This window comes from Myxine glutinosa, chromosome 3, assembly GCF_964187855.1.
Source record: "Myxine glutinosa chromosome 3, kmMyxGlut1.1, whole genome shotgun sequence".
NCBI lineage: Eukaryota > Metazoa > Chordata > Myxini > Myxiniformes > Myxinidae > Myxine > Myxine glutinosa.
In genome coordinates, this window is record NC_136263.1 from 220,136,861 (window position 1) to 220,156,899 (window position 20,039).

Sequence of the window (20,039 nt, forward strand, 5' to 3'; positions counted from 1 at the left end):
ATGATCTAACACCATTGTGTTTGATACACAGTGACCCAGTCCATTCAGGATTCCTATCAGCTTTGCTGAACCAGTGAAGTGTCTCACTGCCATGACCAAGGAGGTATGCTTTGGCAGCAACACTCTACCCTTTGTCTTTAAGTACACAATGTCCTGTGCAATAGAGAGCAACCTTCTTTCTTCGTCACTTGTAACTGTGACCCTCTCTGCACCTACAGGATCTTGGCTAAGACCTGAAGACCATGCAAGGAAGTTGAAAAGCTGATATGGAATGATGTGATTGGTGGTCTGAATATGTAGGTCTTCTGCAGTTGGAGGCCATGTCGAACTTGTTTCAATGCTGTCCAGAGAACACTTCAAGATTTGTGCAGCAGAATACAAAGTTCTCAAACCATCAAGATCTACACATTGACTCGGTGTCATTTTTTGTCAAGATCTACACACACACTCGGTGTCACACACTACACAAATCGTTTTTTCTCATTTTCTCTCTTTTGTGCAAGTTATATTCTTGACGAGTTTCACAAACTTACTGAAATATATTTATATACATCATGTTAGGATATTATGTAGTTGCAGCACGGTGGTCACAAAAGTGAAAGATTTTCGGGGTCAGCATGCAGTCTATAGTCTTTCATGTGCCTTTTTGCAAACTCCAGGTGTGCTATCATGTGCCTTTTTCTCAGGAGTGGTTTCCGTCTGGCCACGCTCCAATCAAGCCTGCATTAGTGAAGTGCTGCAGAGACTGTTGTCCTTCTGGTAGGTTCTCCCATGTCAGCCGAGGAACTGTAGTTCAGTCAGAGTGGGCATTGGGTTCTTGGTCACCTCCCTGACTAAGGACCTTCTTGCCCGGTTGTTCAGTTTGGTCGGGTTTTGGGAACTTCCAACACAAGGAAGTTGTTTTATACCCTTCCCCAAATATAGGCCTCACAATTCTATTTCGGTGTTCTCCAGACAGTTTCTCGGACTTCTTAATAGAGTTTCTGCTCTGACATGTACTGTCACCTGTGTGACGTTGTCTAGAAAGATGTGTTTCTTTCTAAATCATGTCCAATCACTTTAATTGGCCATAGGTGGACTCCATTGAAGTTGTGGGGACATCTCAAGGATGATCAAAGGAAATTGGATTCACCTGAATTCAATTTGGAGTGTCATGGCAAAGGGGTTGAATACTTATTGACTCAAGACATTTCAGCTTTTCATTTTTAATTATTTTGTAAAAAATTCTAAACACAAAATTCCACTTTGACATTATGGGTAATATGTGTAGTTCAGTGAAAAAAAAACTCAATTTAATCCATTTTAAAATCAGGGTGTAATAAAATGTGAAAAATGTCAAGGGGTGTGAATACTTTCGGAAGGCCTGTAATGGATGTAAACTCAACACACCTTGCCAGATTTTTGTTCCGTGAATGGAATGAAACGATAAAATAGTGTTCGATGGAAATTCCCCATTTGGTAGTAACTCACGGTAGGGTGCATGTAGTTTTCCTTTCAAATGCAATGCAATCCATCAAAACCCTTCCGTGTGTGCATACGAGTAAACAACCAGTAAAGATTTCATTTTCATTTTGTTCATTTGTTTTTCACACAAGGATTAGGACTACATAACATTCGATGGCCAAATTGGGCTCAAAGCCTGAACAGATCACAAAGTAAAAGCAACAAGAAACGTTTCAAAATGGCGACTGAAGAAAAGAAAACAGAAACAAACAGAATTTATTTTTTTAATGTCATTTTAAAATGTTAGCACCTGAAATTAATTTGCTTTGATGAGCTGAATCCAGTGTAAACGACTGTTGTAAATACCCTGACAGCTCATCTTCTTCATACAGAAACTAGTTGTTTGTGGCAAGTATGGCAGGAAGTGGGAGGTTGTTGAAATATATGAAGTAATTACATTTACAATGCTGCCAACCTATCTATATGGTAATTCAAAAAGCACTCCTTTCCTCACGATTTCGATTCTTTTGGACTTTGAAAGATGCAGAACAACTGCCGACTGCCACACTCGCACCACCCGTCACCACCAAAATGGGGCCTGCTCCACAGAACGGTTTCCGTCAACACCACCGTCACATGAGCAGGGGCGGCAGTTGTTAAATTACGAGCTCGCAAAGTCAAGAGGTTCCAAGCGAATGATTTCTTCATTTAATTCCCAACGGATTTGTCGGTTGCGTGACCGTGATGGCCGCAGTCACGTGACGAGGAGCCTCGTTGGACGACTGTAGTCATCGACAGATGCAGACGTGTCCCCAATATGTTGTTGTGCATCATTGTTGCTTTAAAGAGACATGTTCTGTAATAAGTGTCTGACAAGATCGAAAATCCCAATTTTTGGAATCTGTCTCCACACAAAGGGAGTGTGTGCAATTAAAAAAAACACACACAAATGTTACTACGAGTAAACAATTTCTAAATGCCCAACATAATTTTATGAAGAACAAACCTAAAAAAGAGAAATGTTTTACTTTAAACTTTAAAAAGATCCCAAAGCAAATTGAAATGTTTTTTTTTTGAGAAAGACTTGATTTGATTTAGAATCTTTTCTTCACTTTGTTTGTTTAGACAACTTCCGTAATTTCTTCATAAACACCACAGGAGGAGGGTCGAGGCCAAAATCAAGAAGGACCCCTCTGGGTGAAAAAGCAAAGAAGATGGGAAAATGTAATCATAAAATGATATCTAGACGATCGATTCGTGACTTGAATTGTTGCGAGTCGATAGAAGTAGGGAAAACACACCTGGGAGGCCGTTCAAAGACAGGCGGTACGAGGAGGAACGGAAGGGTGGGCAACACAAAAAGGGCGATGTAGATGCAAGACGTGTATTACAAGCCAAGTGAAGAGGGACAGAAACAGAGTTCGACAAAGCACCGACTGTGGTAGTCGCGGTAGAGGAGGCACAGGTAAGAGACTGCCCGACGATGTGCCAAAAGGTGGACATGGCCAGACAAAGTGCGATCGTTAATCAGACAGCCTCAACCTGGACCCAATTTGACCCCCATAGATCCCCTTAGACTTCGATTTTCTTCGTGCCATGAACAAACTTTAGTCACATCACAACAAATATAATTTGTGCCAAGTTTGATCACAATCCCATCAGTGGTTTTGTAGAAGAAGTTGCAAGTGTTTACGGACTGACGGACGACGCGCCATCGCATAAGCTCCCCTGAACTTCATTCCAGGCGAGATAAAAAAGGAAAATAAAGAAGAGGAGTGGCGACTATGTTCATCATGCTGGATATAAGGAGGCTTTGAGTATTGGACTGATTGGATGATGGAGACAAGGTTATCAGGATCCCATTGGAGGATGAGAATGAGATCATTAATGATGGAGACAACAGTTGAGAGGTGATCAGCAGCAAGTGGCTGGGAGGAGGTAAACTGGGATTTATAACTGGTTAAGGAGTGGAGGGTGGAGTTGTCAGCAAAGGAGTGGACAGAGTTGTGAGTAGCTGTGAGGAGGTCATTGACGAAAATATATAGAGGGAGAACGAGATGACAGAACCTTGAGGGACACCAGAATTTATGTGTCGGGGTTACAGAGGGCAGGATCAACGCAGGTATAGATAGATCACCCAGTGAGGAAGCTGGACAACGAGGAGATGGGCCGAGGCTGAACACCATACATTGGTAGCTTCACTAGGAGCCCTTTGTGCCAGAGTTCGGGAGAGCAACATTTAAGGACCACATCAGAAATGCCATCTGGACCATTGGCTTTGTTGGTGACAGAGGGTAGGGTTTGGCGAACCTTGTGGGTGGAATATTTTATGACAGGCATAAGGGAGTTGGATTTAGGAAAAGCAAGGGCAGTTATACTGGAGTCATACAGAGTAGAGTTGGCTGCAAATTGAGAGGCAAAGGTGTTTGCTTTGAATTTAGGAGAGATCGAGAGGGAGCAATCAGGGTTGCTGAGGAGGAAAAGATGACGCTCTGAGGTTTGTCCTGAGTGGATCCGGGAGTGATCGTCTAGGATTGTCACCTTTCTTCACGTGGCCGTACAGCTCGGGCATTCTTCGGTCTGCGAGTGGACTAGCAAAAGCACCTGCCTGGAATCGGTTAGTCATCATTCTCTTCAGATAAACAGAACTACAATTTCTCATTTTAGGTCGACAAACACTTTTCTTTTCTTTCTTCATCAAAACAAAAACATGTGATCTATTGAAATTCGACATTTCGACGTCGTCACAATTAAAAAGGACTTTTCGATTTCACGTCTCATTTCAAATTTCGAGTCAAAAGAAAGATTGACGGTTATGTTTTCACAATCACTCGTACGAACGAAGAATACACAAAATACATTTCCAGACAAACACAAACAACAAGATGCTTTAAAAACACAATTTACAATAAAACAACGATATGTCTGCTCTTCTGTGTCGCTGCCGTTCCTATGTTCAAGTTTTTTTTTTTTTTTGTATACAAGATCGAGGCTCGTGAAAGAGCGAACATTAATCACACAGAAAGACAAACCGACACATAAAACATATAACATCGGGAGCGGTAGACAAGATGGGGAGAGAGGGGGAAGGACACAAACACAACATTTGAGAGCAGGGACCGAGAGACATGGAGACATCGAGAGATCTGAGAGAGGGCGAGGGCTTTGGGGGGGGGGGGGGGGGGCATGGGAAGGGGGCGGTGGGAGAGGTATAAAACATATGGACACTGCCAGGACTTCCAGGAAAGAAGTTGGAATTTCAAACAAGGTGGATCTGGGGTGAATTAGCGGGGGTAGAAAAGATCAAGGTTTTGGATGGGGGAAGATAAGAGATGGTGGTGAACAGCTGTTTTAAAGACCTGGAGGGAGGAGTGGGATTGAAGGGAGTGAGGGAGTTTGTTCCAGAGGCGGGAGAAAAGAGGAATGAAAGAGTGAAGGTGAGCAGAGAGCCGAGATTTCGGCAGTTTAACCATCAGAGGGTTGCTGGCAGATCTTGTGCGACCTGTAGGAATATTTGGGGGACAGAGCACAGAGAGAGCTGGGGGTGCAAGGCCGGAGAGGAGTCGGTAGAAGACAGAAAGACCACCTACCTGCCTGCGGTGAGTGAGTGAAAGGCCCTCAGAGATAGCTTCATCGCGGGAGATTCCAATAATTCTGAAAGCTTTGGTTTCAACAGCGTGAAGCCGAGCTAGGTGTGAGGCAGGAGCACCGGCCCATAGGGGAGAACAGTATTCCATTGAGCTGCGGATGAAAGCCTTGTATGTGGTGAGGAGCTCAGGTGTGCCGAGGAAGGACTTCGCACGACGGAGGATGCCCAGTCGGCGACTGGCTTTGGAGGCCAGCTTGGAAATGTGGTTTTCCCAAGAAAGATCATGGCAGATAGTGAGACCCAAAATCTTGAGCGACAGAACTTCCTGGAGAGGATTGTTGAGAAAGTAGATGGGAGGGTTGTCCAGTCGATCTTTTCGGAGAGACATAGTAAGAGTGTGAGATTTGTCAGGATTGAAAGACATGTTCCACTTGTTTGACCAGTCTGTGATTTTGTCCAGGTCTTCAGAGAGTGAGGAGGCAGCAGACTGCCGATCTGAGGGAAGAGGAATGGAGCGGCAGAGAGTGGAGTCATCAGCAAAGAGATAGAGAGGATTTTCGAGAGAGTCAGAGAGATCATTGATGAAGACCAGAAAAAGCACGGGGCCCAGAACACTGCCTTGGGGAACTCCAGCCTGAACAGGAAGAGGAGATGAGAGAAACCCATTCAGGGCCACACGTTGACGACGACTAGAGAGGAAGTCCGCCAGCCATGCGTGGAGATTTCCATGGATACCAAAGGAGGAGAGTTTGGTGAGCAGAGCGGGGTGCCAGACCGTGTCGAAGGCACGTGATATGTCGAGGGAGACAGCTCTAATTTCCTGTTTGGCATTGAGGACCTCCATCCATTGTTGAGACAGCAGAAGCAGCATGTCCAGAGTAGAGTGACCTGGTCTGAAACCAAATTGATGATCAGAGATCAAGCCATTGGAGAAGAGGAAAGATTTCATATCCGAAGCAATGATGGATTCCATGACTTTGCTGATAATTGGGAGAAGGCTGATTGGTCTGTAGTTGCTAGGATCTGTTTTTGCACCTTTTTTGTGCAAAGCGGTGATGTTGGCTGATTTCCAAGCAGATGGCAGTTGACCTTGAGCAAAAGAGAGGGTGAAGAGAACAGTGAGAGGGTGAGATAGAGCAGCAGAGCAGGATTTTAGGACCCGTGGGCTGATGCCGTCGGGTCCAGTTGCAGAATCAGAGTCGAGGGTTGACAGAAACTTTTCCACCTTGTCAGGAGGAAAGGACACGGAGTCCAGGAGCAGCAGGGTACGACTGGGTATGGTGGGTACAGAGAGGGATGGGTTTGGGACACAAGATTTAGAGGCAAACACAGAGTTGAGGCATTCAGCTTTTTCACTTGCGGAGTCAGCTGTGTAGCCGTTTGAGGTAAGGGAGGGGATGGAGGGGGAACAAACACCAGAAACGGATTTGACCAGACGCCACCAGGATTTGGAAGAGGGAGACAGATAAGAGAGTTCGGTCTTGAGAACGGAGAGATATTGTTTCCTGGCTGAGGGTGGACACACACTTGTTTCGGGCTTTGTGAAAGGAAATGAGATTTCCTTCCGTTGGATTTGCTTTCCAGGAGACGAAGGCAAGTTGTTTCTGGGCAACAGCCTCACCACAAGATTCCGTGTACCATGGACGGGAGGAAGGGTATGACAACTGAAGACGAGATGGGATAAATCTGTGCATGAGAGAGAGCAATTTACTTTGGAAGAATTCCCAGGATGAGTTGATGTCAGAGGTGGTAGAGATGGGAGACCAGTCCAGATGATTGATGGCTGCTTGAAGACCGTGCCAGTTGGCCTGAGTGAAATGCCAGACTTGTCGACGCTGAGCAGGCTCCCTGAGGATGGTCAGAGAGATGTCCACTTTAACAAGGACATGATCAGATGATCCGATCGGAGCAGAAGAAGAGCAGCAGTCATTTTCAGGGAAGTTTGTCATAACCAAGTCCAGAAGAGAAGATGTTCCGTTGACTGAGATCCGGGTCGGGAAATTGACAGATTGTGTCAGTCCCAGTGAGTCGCAGAAGTCCTTTGCTGAGGAGCCATGGCTGGTGAGAGAGGTACCCACACCCAGCCAACTGGCATGATGACAGTTGAAATCACCACATATGAGGAAGAGAGAGTTGGGATGAGTAGATAGAAGTTGGTCCATATCATCAGACAGCGAGATGTAGATGGAGTCATCACTGTTTGGTGGACGGTACAACACACATATGAACAAGAGGTGGGAGCGAAGGGGAAGCCGTAGCCAGAGGTATTCCTGGGGGTGAGGTGGAGAGAGTGCAGTGCAGGGCGAGTGAGGAAGAGAGTTTTTGATAAAGATAGCAACCCCGCCTCCAGGACGAGGCTCAGGTCTATCATACCGGAGGAGGGAGTAGCCCGGGAGAGATACTATGGAATCAGAGACATCATAAAGGAGGAAAGTTTCTGTTAAGCAGATCACGTCTGGTTTGACAGAAGCAACCTGTATGGAGAGATCAGTTAAGTTTGAACGAAGGCCCCGGATGTTTGAGGTCCATACCGTTAGTGAAGAGGAAGGGGGAGCATCAGATACAGAACAGGGGGGAGGAGGGGTAGGGTAAGATGTGGAAGAGGTGGAAGAGGTGGAAGAGGTAGGGAGAGCTGTTGAAGGTGTGTCAGAGATTTCAGAATAGCTCGGAGAAAGGGAAGGATGGGGTGGATAAAAGGTTTGATGGTGATTGGGTGAGCCACAATGAGGTGTTATTTGAGGAGGGGGAAGAGCGAGGCAGAAGGTTGGGGGAGATGGAGGTGAGAGTTTGAAGGGGGAAGAAGCGGGGAGGACGCTTTGAGGAGGGGGAGTGAGAGGGGGGAAATTGAGAAGCAATGAGGGTGGGGAGATTTGAAGAGCTTGATGACCAGAAGAGGTTGATGACCAGAAGAGCCGGAGGTGGTTTCTCCCTACTGGAATCAAAGTAAAGCGTGGATGTCTTATTTTGGGCCAGGTGTATGCATACAATACATGCATACCTTGTACGTGAAAAAAAAAAAAAAATGGAAGGATTTTAACTTCCCCTTTACTCACCACCCCTTCGTTTTAGCTCTTCTCAACCTCAGCCATTTGGATGTCCATTCTTAACTCCCACGTCCCCCTGCCTCTTCTTCTCTCCCTGTGCATGTAATATGTAGAACTCCATATGTCAGGTGAAGACATTTACAGTGAAAATAAAACGAATCTCAAACCAACCTGAAGTGCGATTTGAATACTACAGCCATTAAGAGCAGACAAAGGAAACCAACCTTCACCAAAAGCATAAATGATTCATGTAAATGCCAAAACTTGCCAAGGCCTCCAGTAAGTTAATCGTTATGTAGCTGTTTAAAAAAAAAAGGGGAAGAAAATCAGCAGAGTGTTGAAGGGAGAAATATCTGTGTGCTCAGGAACTTCACAAATACAGAAACAGGATCAAGTGGCACGCTGGGGAGTGATGGTGAACAGCTATTTCCAGGTGAGGACAAACATCTAAATCTTCATTCTCTGTCTTTAGTATTTGTTATTTTAATTAAAATAAATTGTAAAAAGGCTTTGCCAATGGAGCATCTTCTACATCGACTATTCATGATTAGTGATTAATCGTCTTCCATAGTCAATAATCATGTGCTTAATATCAAAGGTATTAGCCAGGTCAAGTGAATTAAAGTACCCTGATCTTGAGAAAACAACCACAAGGTTTGAACATAAACACGCGAGGCAGAATAGTAACACAAGATACCAGAAAGGCCGGTGGGCCTAGCTAACGTGGAGATGACACCGCATGGATGCCATGTCTGGTGGGCCTAGCTAACGTGGAGATTACACCGCAAGGATGCCATGTCTGGTGGGCCTAGCTAATGTGGAGATGACCCCGCATGGATATCCGGTGGGCCTAACAAGTGTGGAGATGACACCACACAAATGACAGTGCATTGTTGAATATGAGAAAGAATAAAAGAGAAAGAAAGGTTGACATGATGTTTGGAAGTTCAAGTTCATACCATCATAGGGGGTCTTACCAATGACCACAAGTGTTTATACATTTGCGTGGCATGGGTGGTGGCATTTGTATGCTGCACTAGTCTGAGAGACCGGCAAGATTAGCGTCGAGAAACGCAACATTTTCTGAATCACCGATCTGAACGGGACGCAATGTTTGAACTTTAGGCCGACTGAAAGACACACACGTGTATGCGTGCACGCGCGCGCGCGCACGCACGCACGCACACACACACACACGCACACACACACACACACACACACACACACACACACACACACACACACACACACACAGCAATTTTCTTCATCGTTTTTCAAAATTTGACACAAAAATAGAATCTGTCATCTTTGTACAGTTGGTTGAGTTACGGCAACCAGAATTTGTGTACTCTTCACCAGGCCTGCTCAAGCTGAAAGGAAAACCTTCATTTCATAGAAAAATTAACCTTCAGCTCTTAAAGTGACGTGCGGGTTCGAGTTGTGATGCAGGTCAGCTCCACCAATCACGGTGTAATGGAACTTAGAACCGAATCTTTCCAGAGATGATGTCGGCATACAAGGCTTCTGTTAGAGGTAAGTAAGTTCCTTTTGCCGAATCGAGATAAAATAAAGGATCCCGCACAAGGCTTGGGTTGTAGCCCTCTTTCTTCAGCTCCACCTTCTGGATCTTGAAGGTGCCTAGTAAAGTGTTTGTAAAAGGGGATGGAGCAGGAAAGGAAGATGGATGGGGAGATTTGTGTAAATATTAGTGTGAGGGTAGCTTCAACAAAGGGGAGATATCAAGCCAAGGTTTTACGATGGCACATCTTGAAGTAAAGGCCACACTGTGACAAACACGTCTAACCCTAACCCTAAGAACACTCGCGCAGCGACAAACATGCGCAGCGACAAACACGCGCAGCGACAAACACGCAACGCGACAAACACGCAACGCGACAAACACGCAATGCGACAAACACGCAACGCGACAAACACGCAACGCGACAAACACGCAACGCGACAAACATGCGCAGCGAGAAACACGCAACGTGACAAACACGCAACGCGACAAACACGCAACGCGACAAACACGCAACGCGACAAACACGCAACACGACAAACACGCAACGCGACAAACACGCAACGCGACAAACACGCGCAGCGACAAACACGCAACGCGACAAACACGCAACGTGACAAACACGCAACGCGACAAACACGCAACGCGACAAACACGCAACGCGACAAACACGCAACGCGACAAACACGCAACGTGACAAACACGCAACGTGACAAACACGCAACGTGACAAACACGCTTTCCGATCGCCTTTTCAGGATCACATAAAACACAAGCCCATTAACTGCGCTCTACATGTTCTATTCCTTTGCATTTTGTTGTTTAACTCCAACAGTTGTGACAGCCTCAAGTAACCCGGATCAATACATTTCAAAACTTCATAGTTCTCAAAATAAAAATAAACGCTGTAATTTACCACTATATTTATATGGGTGCGAGGGCATCTCAAGAATTATTAGTGCACCAGGTGCCCTGGCAACGAGATCCAAGCTTACTGGTGGTGCTGATCTTGGCAAGCAGGCGCAAGAACACGGGCCTGGCGTATGGAGGGAGCGAGTGCTGAATCCGTGCATAGAATGCGTCCAGGTCCAACGTCCTCTCAGGGTCCGACACAGCTATCATCCCTGCCTTCCCTTCAACTTCTGCGATGGTAGAAACAGAAAGTTAATTGTTTTTAAAGTTTTTTGCTTTTACTTTGGCTTTGGCTATTGAGCTTTTTATAATAAATATAGAACAAGTAGTGATAGGATTCTTTGTGCCACCATGAGCTATCGCATCAACCACTAATCACCCTAATGGAGCACGGAATGCACGTACCGGGCACAGCGACGCCGTACACAGCGACGTCGGCGAGACGAAGGATGCGGCTAATAGAACTCTCCACCTCGGCAGTGGCCACATTCTCCCCCTTCCAGCGGAACGTATCACCCGTGCGGTCACGGAAATATACATAGCCGAGATCGTCCATGACGAGGATGTCACCTGCACAGGCAAATAGGGATAGATGCATAAGAGACGAGACGGAACAAGAAGGCGAGGGCAGCCAAGAGCCTTGATCGGAGGAGCGTGGTGCATGTTAAATGCCGAGGTAAGTGCCCCGTTCCGTGTACCTGTGAGGTATACACAATCTCCCTGGGTAAAAACATTGAAAGCCAGCTTTCTCCTGCTTGCAGTGTCGTCAGCATAGCCATCAAAGCGCTGCAGCGGGTCCGCCTGCACTACTTTTCCCACGAGCTGGCCTGGCTCACCTGTATGGCGCACACACAAATGTGTTAACATGAGGACACACACGAATGTGTTAACATGGACACACACGAATGTGTTAACATGAGGACACACACGAATGCAAAAGCAAACGGGAGTTGTGCAATTGAAGAGAAACATTAATTAAACAATCACTGTGATCACAATTAAACAATCAATCACTGCGCATGCGCAAGATTGGAGGTCACGTCTCTTCAAAGCTGTCCATGCGCGCACGCTTTCGAAGTTAAGTAATTTTTCACAATTGTGTTTTTGTCGAAACTGTATCTTTCTTTCGGCATGTGTACCTTTTGGTGTGTCTTTAATAGGATTCTCGGTGTTGGTTTTTCATACCTGTGTACAGAATCGTCGGTTAGTTTGTGTCGCGTATTCTGAGGCCTAGTGTAGTAGGCTACCGTGTCCGACGTTGGCTTGAGGCTTTGTTTTTGTCTCAGCGGTTCTTCGATTGCGCTGCAATTACTTTCGGTCTCTGTTTTTCCCTGTCTTTTCACCCCATACTTCCTTGTTTAAAATCTCAACTCAAAAAAAAAAAACCAAAAAAATATTTCCTTCTCTGTTCTTATCTGTTTGTTCGTTCTTATTTGTTCGTTCGTTCTTTGACCACGTTGTTCGTGATCACGTGATCACTTTGTTAAAGATGTTTAACCTGTCCCCTGAAGAACTGTATTCTGTCATATACTATAACACCTTTTTCTTCTTCTTCTATAAAAGGATGCTTTCGACTTGCTCACCAAATCTATTCATTCCCAAAAAAAATTCCATCTCTTAGTGCCTCTTTCATACATTCCCTAAACTCTCCAGCACTCCACCCATCCTTCAGCGTCCTCAAACGTATTTTTGACTCGAAGGTCTCAAGAAACTCATTTTGCAATAAATGTTCGTTTCCCATCAATTGTTCACTTTTCAAAATCCAATCTCACCCCTCCTAGGCTATGAGCCAAGGGGGTTGGTCGGTACCATACAGATGGAGTAAGGCTCATTGTGATTTTTAGCAAGATATATGTCCCTATATATGAAAAAAAAGTGATAGCAGTGTATAACTCTCGGCCATCTCTGTGTTATCACCCGAAATATTATTATAGGCTATGAGCCAAGGGGGTTGGTCGGTACCATACAGATGGAGTAAGGCTCATTGTGATTTTTAGCAAGATATATGTCCCTAGATATGAAAAAAAAGTGATAGCAGTGTATAACTCTCGGCCATTTCTGTGTTATCACCCGAAATATTATTATACGCCTGCTTCGCTTCGCCAAAAAATGTGATATTTGCTAAAATTGGAATAAATATGTTTTTAAGGACCACAGAGTGCCAATAATTTGCATACTGAATGCCAACTAATATAGTAATAGAAATATGGAACATTTGTGGGGGTTATTTATCAAAATATTGATATAATGACAAAAAATATGTTAAATTTAGTGAAAAAGTGGTCGAAATCGCTTCAAGTTCAGAATTCACATTGTACATTTTTGTCAATATTTCAAAAATGAAAACTCCCAGAGTAACATTTGACCCCTCAAAATCTTCGCAAGGAACCACTGCATTGGAATATATCATTACTTTGTAATATGGTGGTTGTTTGGGGCACATATTTTGGCAAAGTTCAAAATATGTTCAACCATACCCCCTAATTTTGATATTTTGGAACGAAACATAGCTTTTGAACATTTTAGGTTTATTCGTCTACTACTTTTGGTATCTCAGTGTAATTTTTGGTATTAGCTAGTATCCTAAAGTAGGTTTGTAACATCAGCTACATTATATTTCACAATGCATGCAAACTTGCTCCACACTCTAGGTTTATCATGATCTCTCGAACAAATACGATCTCGATCTCGATCTCGGCACTCTGTGGTCCTTAAAAACATATTTATTCCAATTTTAGCAAATATCACATTTTTTGGCGAAGCGAAGCAGGCGTATAATAATATTTCGGGTGATAACACAGAGATGGCCGAGAGTTATACACCGCGATCAATTTTTTGTCATATCTAGGGACATATATCTTGCTAAAAATCACAATGAGCCTTACTCCATCTGTATGGTACCAACCGGTCAATTTGGGGGGTCTGGCTCATAGCCTATCCCCTCCAAATCTTCCCCATAACCCCTTCCCTCCAAAACTTCCCCATCACCCCTCCCCTTCAAAACTTCCCCATCACCCCTCCCCTCCAAATCTACCCCCTTGCCCCTCCCCTCCAAATCTTCCCCATCACCCATCTCTTTCAAATATTCCCCCTTGCCCCTCCCGTCCAAATCTTCCCCATCACCCATCCCTTTCAAATCTTCCCCCTTGCCCCTCCCCTCAAAATCTTCCCTATCACCCCTTCCCTCCAAAACTTCCCCATCACCCCTCCCCTCCAAAACTTCCCCATCACCCCTCCCTTCGAAATCTACCCCCTTGCCCTCCCCTCCAAATCATCCCCATCACCCATCTCTTTCAAATCTTCCCCCTTGCCCCTCCCCGCCAAATCTTCCCCATCACCCATCCCTTTCAAATCTCCCCCCTTGCCCCTTCCCTCCTAAACTCCCCCCACACCCCTCCCCTCCGAGACTCTCCCTCGCTCCTCCCCTCTCACCCCTCCTCCTCAAAGCGTCCTCCCCGCTTCTTCCCCCTTCCACCTTCATCTCCCCCAACCTTCTGCCTCACTCTTCCCCTTCCTCAAATAACACCTCACTGCGCCTCACCCAATCACCATCAAACCTTTTGTCCACCCCATTCTTCCCTTTCTCCAAGCTATTCTGAAATCTCTGACACACCTTCAACAGCTCTCCCTACCTCTTCCTCCTCTTCCAGATCTTACCCGACCGCTCCCCCCCCCCCCCCCCTGTTCTGTATCCGATGCTCCCCCTTCCTCTTCTTTAAACAGTATGGACCTCAAACATCCGGGGCCTTCGCTCAAACTTGACTGATCTCTCCATACAGGTTGCTTCTGACAAACCAGACGTGATCTGCTTAACAGAAACTTTCCTCCTTCATGATGTCTCTGATTCCTTGGTATCTCTCCCAGGTTAATCCCTCCTCCGGTAAGATAGACCTGAGCCTCGTCCTGGAGGTGGGGGTTGCTATCTTTATCAAAAAACTCTCTTCCTCACTCGCCCTACACTGCCCTCTCTCCACATCACCCCCAGGAATACCTTTGGCTACGGCTTCCCCTTTGCTCCCACCTTTTGTTCATATGTGTGTTGTATCGTCCACCAAACAGTGATGACTCCATCTACATCTCGCTGTCTGATAATATGGACCTACTTCTATCTACCCATCCCAACTCTCTCTTCCTCATATGTGGTGATTTCAATTGTCACCATGCCAGTTGGCTGGGTGTGGGTACCTCCCTCACCAGCCATGGCTCTTCAGCAAAGGACTTCTGTGACTCACTGGGACTGACACAATCTGTCAATTTCCCGACCCGGATCTCAGTCAACGGAGCATTTTCTCTTCTGGACTTGGTTATGACTAACTTCCCTGAAAATATCTGCTGCTCTTCTTCTGCTCCAATCGGCTCATCTGATCATGTGCTTGTTAAAGTGGACATCTCTCTGACCATTCTCAGAGAGCCTCCTCAGCATCGACGAGTCTGGCATTTCACTCAGGCCAACTGGCACGGTCTTCAAGCAGCCATCAATCATCTGGACTGGTCTCCCATCTCTACCGCCTCTGACATCAACTCATCCTGGGAACTCTTCCAAAGTAAATTGCTCTCTTTCATGCACAGATTTATCCCATCTCGTCTTCAGTTGTCATACCCTTCCTCCCGTCCATGGTACACGGAATATTGTGGTGAGGCTATTGCCCAGAAACAACTTGCTTTCATCTCCTGGAAAGCAAATCCAATGGAAGGAAATCTCATTTCCTTTCACAAAGCCCGAAACAAGTGTGTGTCCACCCTCAGGAGAGCCAGGAAACAATATCTCTCCGTTCTCAGGACCGAACTCTCTTATCTGTCTCCTTCTTCCAAATCCTGGTGGCGTCTGGTCAAATCTGTTTCTGGCGTTTGTTCCCCCTCCATCCCCTCCCTCACCTCAAACGGCCACATGGCTGACTCCGCACGTGAAAAAGCTGAATGCCTCAACTCTGTGTTTGCCTCTAAATCTTGTGTCCCAAACCCATCCCTCTCTGTACCCACCATACCCAGTCGTACCCAGCTGCTCCTGGACTCTGTGTCCTTTCCTCCTGAAAAGGTGGAAAAGTTTCTGTCAACCCTCGACTCTGATTCTGCAACTGGACCTGACGGCATCAGCCCACGGGTCCTAATATCCTGTTCTTCCGCTCTTTCACTCCCTCTCTCTGTTCTCTTCACCCTCTATTTTGCTCAAGGTCAGCTGCCATCTGCTTGAAAATCTGCCAACATCACCGCTTTGCACAAAAAAGGTGCAAAAACAGATCCCAGCAACTACAGACCAATCAGCCTTCTGCCAATTATCAGCAAAGTCATGGAATCCATCATTGCTTCAGATATGAAATCTTTCCTCTTCTCCAATGGCTTGATCTCTGATCATCAATTTGGTTTCAGACCAGGTCACTCTACTCTCGACATGCTGCTTCTGCTTTCTCAACAATGGATGGAGGTCCTCAATGCCAAACAGGAAATTAGAGCTGTCTCCCTTGACATATCATGTGCCTTCGATACAGTCTGGCACCCCGCACTGCTCACCAAACTCTCCTCTTTTGGTATCAATGAAAATCTCCACGCATGGCTGGCGGACTTCCTCTCTAGTCGTAGTCAACGTGTGGCCCTGAATGGGTTTCTCTCATCTCCTCTTCCTGTTTAGGCTGGAGTTCCCCAAGGCAGTGTTCTGGGCCCTGTGCTTTTTCTGGTCTTCATCAATGATCTCTCTGACTCTCTTGAAAATCCTCTCTATCTCTTTGCTGATGACTCTACTCTCTGTCGCTCCATTCTTCATCCCTCAGATCGGCAGTCTGCAGCCTCCTCACTCTCTGCAGACCTGGACAAAATCACAGACTGGGCAAAGAAGTGGAACATGTCTTTCAATCCTGACAAATCTCACACTCTTACGATGTCTCTCCGAAAAGACCGACTGGACAACCCTCCCATCCACTTTCTGAATAATCCTCTCCAAGAAGTTCTGTCACTCAAGCTTTTGGGTCTCACTATCTGCCATGATCTTTCCTGGGAAAACCACATTTCAAATCTGGCCTCCAAAGCCAGTCGCCGACTGGGCATCCTCCATCGTGCAAAGTCCTTCCTTGGCACACCTGAGCTCCTCACCACATACAAGACTTTCATCCGCAGCTCAATGGAATACTGCTCTCCCCTCTGGGCTGGTGCTCCTGCCTCACACCTAGCTCGTCTTCACGCTGTTGAAACCAAAGCGTTCAGAATCATTGGATTCTCCCGCGATGAATCTCACTCCAAGGGCCTCTCACTCACTCACCGTAGGCAGGTTGGTGGTCTTTCCGTCTTCTCCCGACTCCTCTCTGGCCTTGCCCCCCCCCCAGCTCTCTCTGGGATCTGTCCCGCAAATATTCCTATAGGTTGCACAAGATCTGCCTGCAACCCTCTTATGGTTAAACTGCCAAAATCAAGACTCTCTGCTCACCTTCACTCCTTCATTCCTCTTTTCTCCCACCCCTGGAACAAACTCCCTCACTCTCTTCAATCCCACTCCACCCTCCAGGTCTTTAAAACAGCTGTTCACCACCATCTCTTATCTTCCCCCATCCAAAACCTTGATCTTTTCTACCCCCGCTAATTTCACCCCAATTCCACTTTTTTGAAATACCAACTTCTGTCCTGGAAGTCCTTGGTGTCCCTGTGTTTTATACTTCTCCCCTCCCCCCCCCCCCCCCCACTTCCCACACCTCCTCTCCCCCCCACACGTCTCCCTGCTCTCAAATGTTGTTTGTGTGCTTCCCCTTCTCTCCCCATCTTGTCTTCTGCTCCCTTTTTATATATTTTGTTTGTCTGGTTGATTTGTTTGTGAAGTAAATGTTAGCTCTTTCAAAAGCCTCGATTCAGTATACAAAAAAAAAAGAAAAAAAAAAGAAAGAAAAAAAAAGAAAGGGCAATCAGAGATTGTAGACCCTCGCCAGGACTTGTTTTGTGTGGCAAATAAATGGAAAGATTTACAAAATGAAAGGTCGTTTCTTACAAATGAAAGGTCTAAATGGTGTCATTGTAAATGTGTAAAGGTCAAACTGTCTGAAAAGGTCAGAAAAGGCCTGAAAAGTTCTGAAAAGGTACCGAGGGGTCATAAAGGGACTAAGGGGTTGTAATTATTGGGAGGTTTAAAGGGTCTGAGGGCGCTAATGGGGATTTAGGGGGCTAAAAGGGTCTTAAAAGGTTTAAACGGATGTAAAGGGTGTTGGGGTCTAATATTGTCTTTGCGGGGTCTAAAGGTTATTAGGGGTCTAGATTGTCTTGGGGGGGGGGGGGGGGGGTCAAAAAGGTATTCAGGGTCTTGTTCTTAAGGATTGAAAGGGTCTTGGGGGCCTTAACTGGTCTCAGGGTTAAAGGGTCAGAAGGGTGTTAGGGGTCTCAAAGAGTCTTATCAAAGAGTCAAAGGCCTTCGGGTCTTTGTGGTCATCGGGTTGTAAAGGGTTTAATGTAATTAATACACACTTAGCTTCTGTGCAGACAAAGACAAACAAATGGATCCTCGCCTTTGCCAAGAGTAATGGGGGGAATACATATATGTCACATTTCCCTTTCAAAATCCGTGGACGAGGCCGTCCCGTAGTTGCGTTGTATCCAGGATGTTACAAGGATATGTGGTGCGCTGTGGAATGCTTAATGTACCCGGTTGGCAAGCGATGCAAAGTCCATCAGGTCCACGCAAAAGCTCCATCGTGGTCTCATCCACACGAAGTAGATGGATGGGATACATGCCAGGTAGGATACGGCTGTTAAAGCCACATGAACCAAACTGGTAGGGATGCACAAACAAGCACCGTGATGCTAACAGTAAAATCTCCATTTAACGGACCTCAATTTAGTGGACAAAAATAAAAAGGGACAAAAATAAAACCTCAATTTAGTGGACAAAAATAAAAAAGGGACAAAAATAAAACCTCAATTTAGTGGACAAAATAAAAAAGGGAGAAAAATATAACCTCAATTTAGTGGACAAAATAAAAAAGGGAGAAAAATATAAAGTTTGTGGACGCAGTCCTGTAGTTTGTGAGTATACCAATAGAGGGTGCTGAGGGATGTGTCAGACTACCAGATCAGTGTCAGACTGTCAGACGTTACCGATCATCTTCCTGATTAGATTGTGCATAGTTCAGTCTTTGACTTCATGAGTTTTTTTGCTTTTTATTTATGAGTACAATGATTTACCATGGCATCTAAGGACAGTGGTGCTAAAAAAAGCGTGTGAATTAAAAAAAAAAAAGGAAATCGCCACCTCTGCAGATCGGCTAAGGTGTGTGTTGAGTGGTGTGTGAAGGAATGAGGAATGGAAGTGGTGTGTGAAGGAAGTGGTGTGTGAAGGAAGTGGTGTGTGAAGGAAGTGGTGTGTGAAGGAAGTGGTGTGTGAAGGAAGTGGTGTGTGAAGGAAGTGGTGTGAAGGAAGTGGTGTGAAGGAAGTGGTGTGAAGGAAGTGGTGTGAAGGAAGTGGTGTGAAGGAAGTGGTGTGTGAAGGAAGTGGTGTGTGAAGGAAGTGGTGTGTGAAGGAAGTGGTGTGTGAAGGAAGTGGTGTGTCACAGCAGAGGTGTGTGGGACCGTGGGATGGGGGTGTAAATTCTCCATGACAATGCGTACAGTGTAGCTCCACCTGGTGGTGGTGGCAGAGGGTATTACAATTTCCTTTTTTACCTGGGCAACGCTGAGGTTAAAGCACTATCTGCACAGGTAAAATTTGTCCTCCTTCCCTTCTCCCCCCAACCCCAAAATGGAGGGGCCTGTCAAAGTACCCCCATTCCCCCAAAGATGTATATGCAGTATATCTCCCACTCCCACTCCCCTTTCTAGCAACAAGGGACGTGACGACTAATTGGTTCATCCGCAAAGTGACAGGTAGCTCTTCTCGTATTTCATAAATCGAGGGATGGGTGTATTTTCTGTCCCAAAATCAATTACAGAGATGAAAGACGAGTATTCATCATGCTCACCCGATTGGGGTTATACAGAAATATCTTTCCATTTCATTGCCGTTGACATTGGGGACCATCCATTTATTAGATACATGTAAGAGAAAGTGAGGAGCAGATAAATTAAAAAACAAGGCAAGAGAGGGGGATAAGAGGGAAAGAGAAGGGTAGGGAGTGTGTGGGAGCAGGCTTGGGGGGAATAAAATTAAGTGGAGGGAAGCGGAAGGTATGGAATACGTTAAGTGGCAGTGGCATGATGAATTCCGCCATTTTTGCATATGCAATAAATTGATGGTCGCTTAAAAAACCCACAAATCAGGAAGCATGATGGGAGAACATGGTGCTTTTTGATTGCGATTCTGTTTGAAAAGGAACACACATATGACGAAGTCTGCACATAGTTTGGGAGCAGGTATTGTATTTGACTTTTCATAAGTATAATGGTCTTCACCAAGTTATAAATGACATCACAAGTCTATCACTACTGCTGATATTTATTGATGGACCCACCAGTCTCAAAACCAAAACATAATAAAAGCCTTTACCTACGCATTACACTGTGGCTCCATTAGCAAGCAAGGTTGGCCAACCCCTGCTCTGCGGGGAAATGGTCTCTAAAGGTGGTCC

At 45.7% G+C, this 20,039-nt stretch overlaps 3 protein-coding genes across 4 annotated transcripts in view; 2 read left to right on the forward strand and 1 right to left on the reverse strand.

Moving 5' to 3' along the window:
• Nucleotides 1-20,039, forward strand: part of LOC137422850 (uncharacterized) — a 156,600-nt gene that overhangs the window by 102,294 nt on the left and 34,267 nt on the right. Inside the window, exon 5 of the mRNA XM_078775066.1 lies at nt 8,442-8,509. Within this exon, the coding sequence (XP_078631192.1) occupies nt 8,442-8,489 (48 nt within the window). The 3' untranslated portion in view covers nt 8,490-8,509. The remainder of the gene's footprint in view (nt 1-8,441; nt 8,510-20,039) is intronic.
• LOC144891406 (uncharacterized) lies at nt 502-8,065 on the forward strand. Its single transcript, XM_078775072.1, has 2 exons — nt 502-4,403; nt 7,928-8,065. The coding sequence occupies exon 1, from the start codon at nt 1,908-1,910 to the stop codon at nt 2,229-2,231; it is 324 nt and encodes a 107-aa protein (XP_078631198.1). The 5' UTR covers nt 502-1,907; the 3' UTR covers nt 2,232-4,403; nt 7,928-8,065.
• Nucleotides 7,289-20,039, reverse strand: part of LOC137422851 (long-chain fatty acid transport protein 4) — a 66,656-nt gene continuing 53,905 nt past the window's right edge. The window contains exons 9-14 of one of the 2 annotated variants that reach the window (XR_010983591.2): nt 18,121-18,247; nt 11,205-11,342; nt 10,912-11,076; nt 10,590-10,736; nt 9,483-9,714; nt 7,289-8,170 (exon numbers count right to left, since the gene is read on the reverse strand). Coding sequence is in view for 1 of the 2 variants with exons in the window: in XM_068109438.2 (XP_067965539.1) it covers nt 9,557-9,714; nt 10,590-10,736; nt 10,912-11,076; nt 11,205-11,342; nt 18,121-18,247 (735 nt within the window). In the remaining variant the exon portion in view is untranslated. Of the gene's footprint in view, nt 8,171-9,009; nt 9,715-10,589; nt 10,737-10,911; nt 11,077-11,204; nt 11,343-18,120; nt 18,248-20,039 lie in introns of those variants that run through there. The other variant, XM_068109438.2, reaches the window with a different exon arrangement.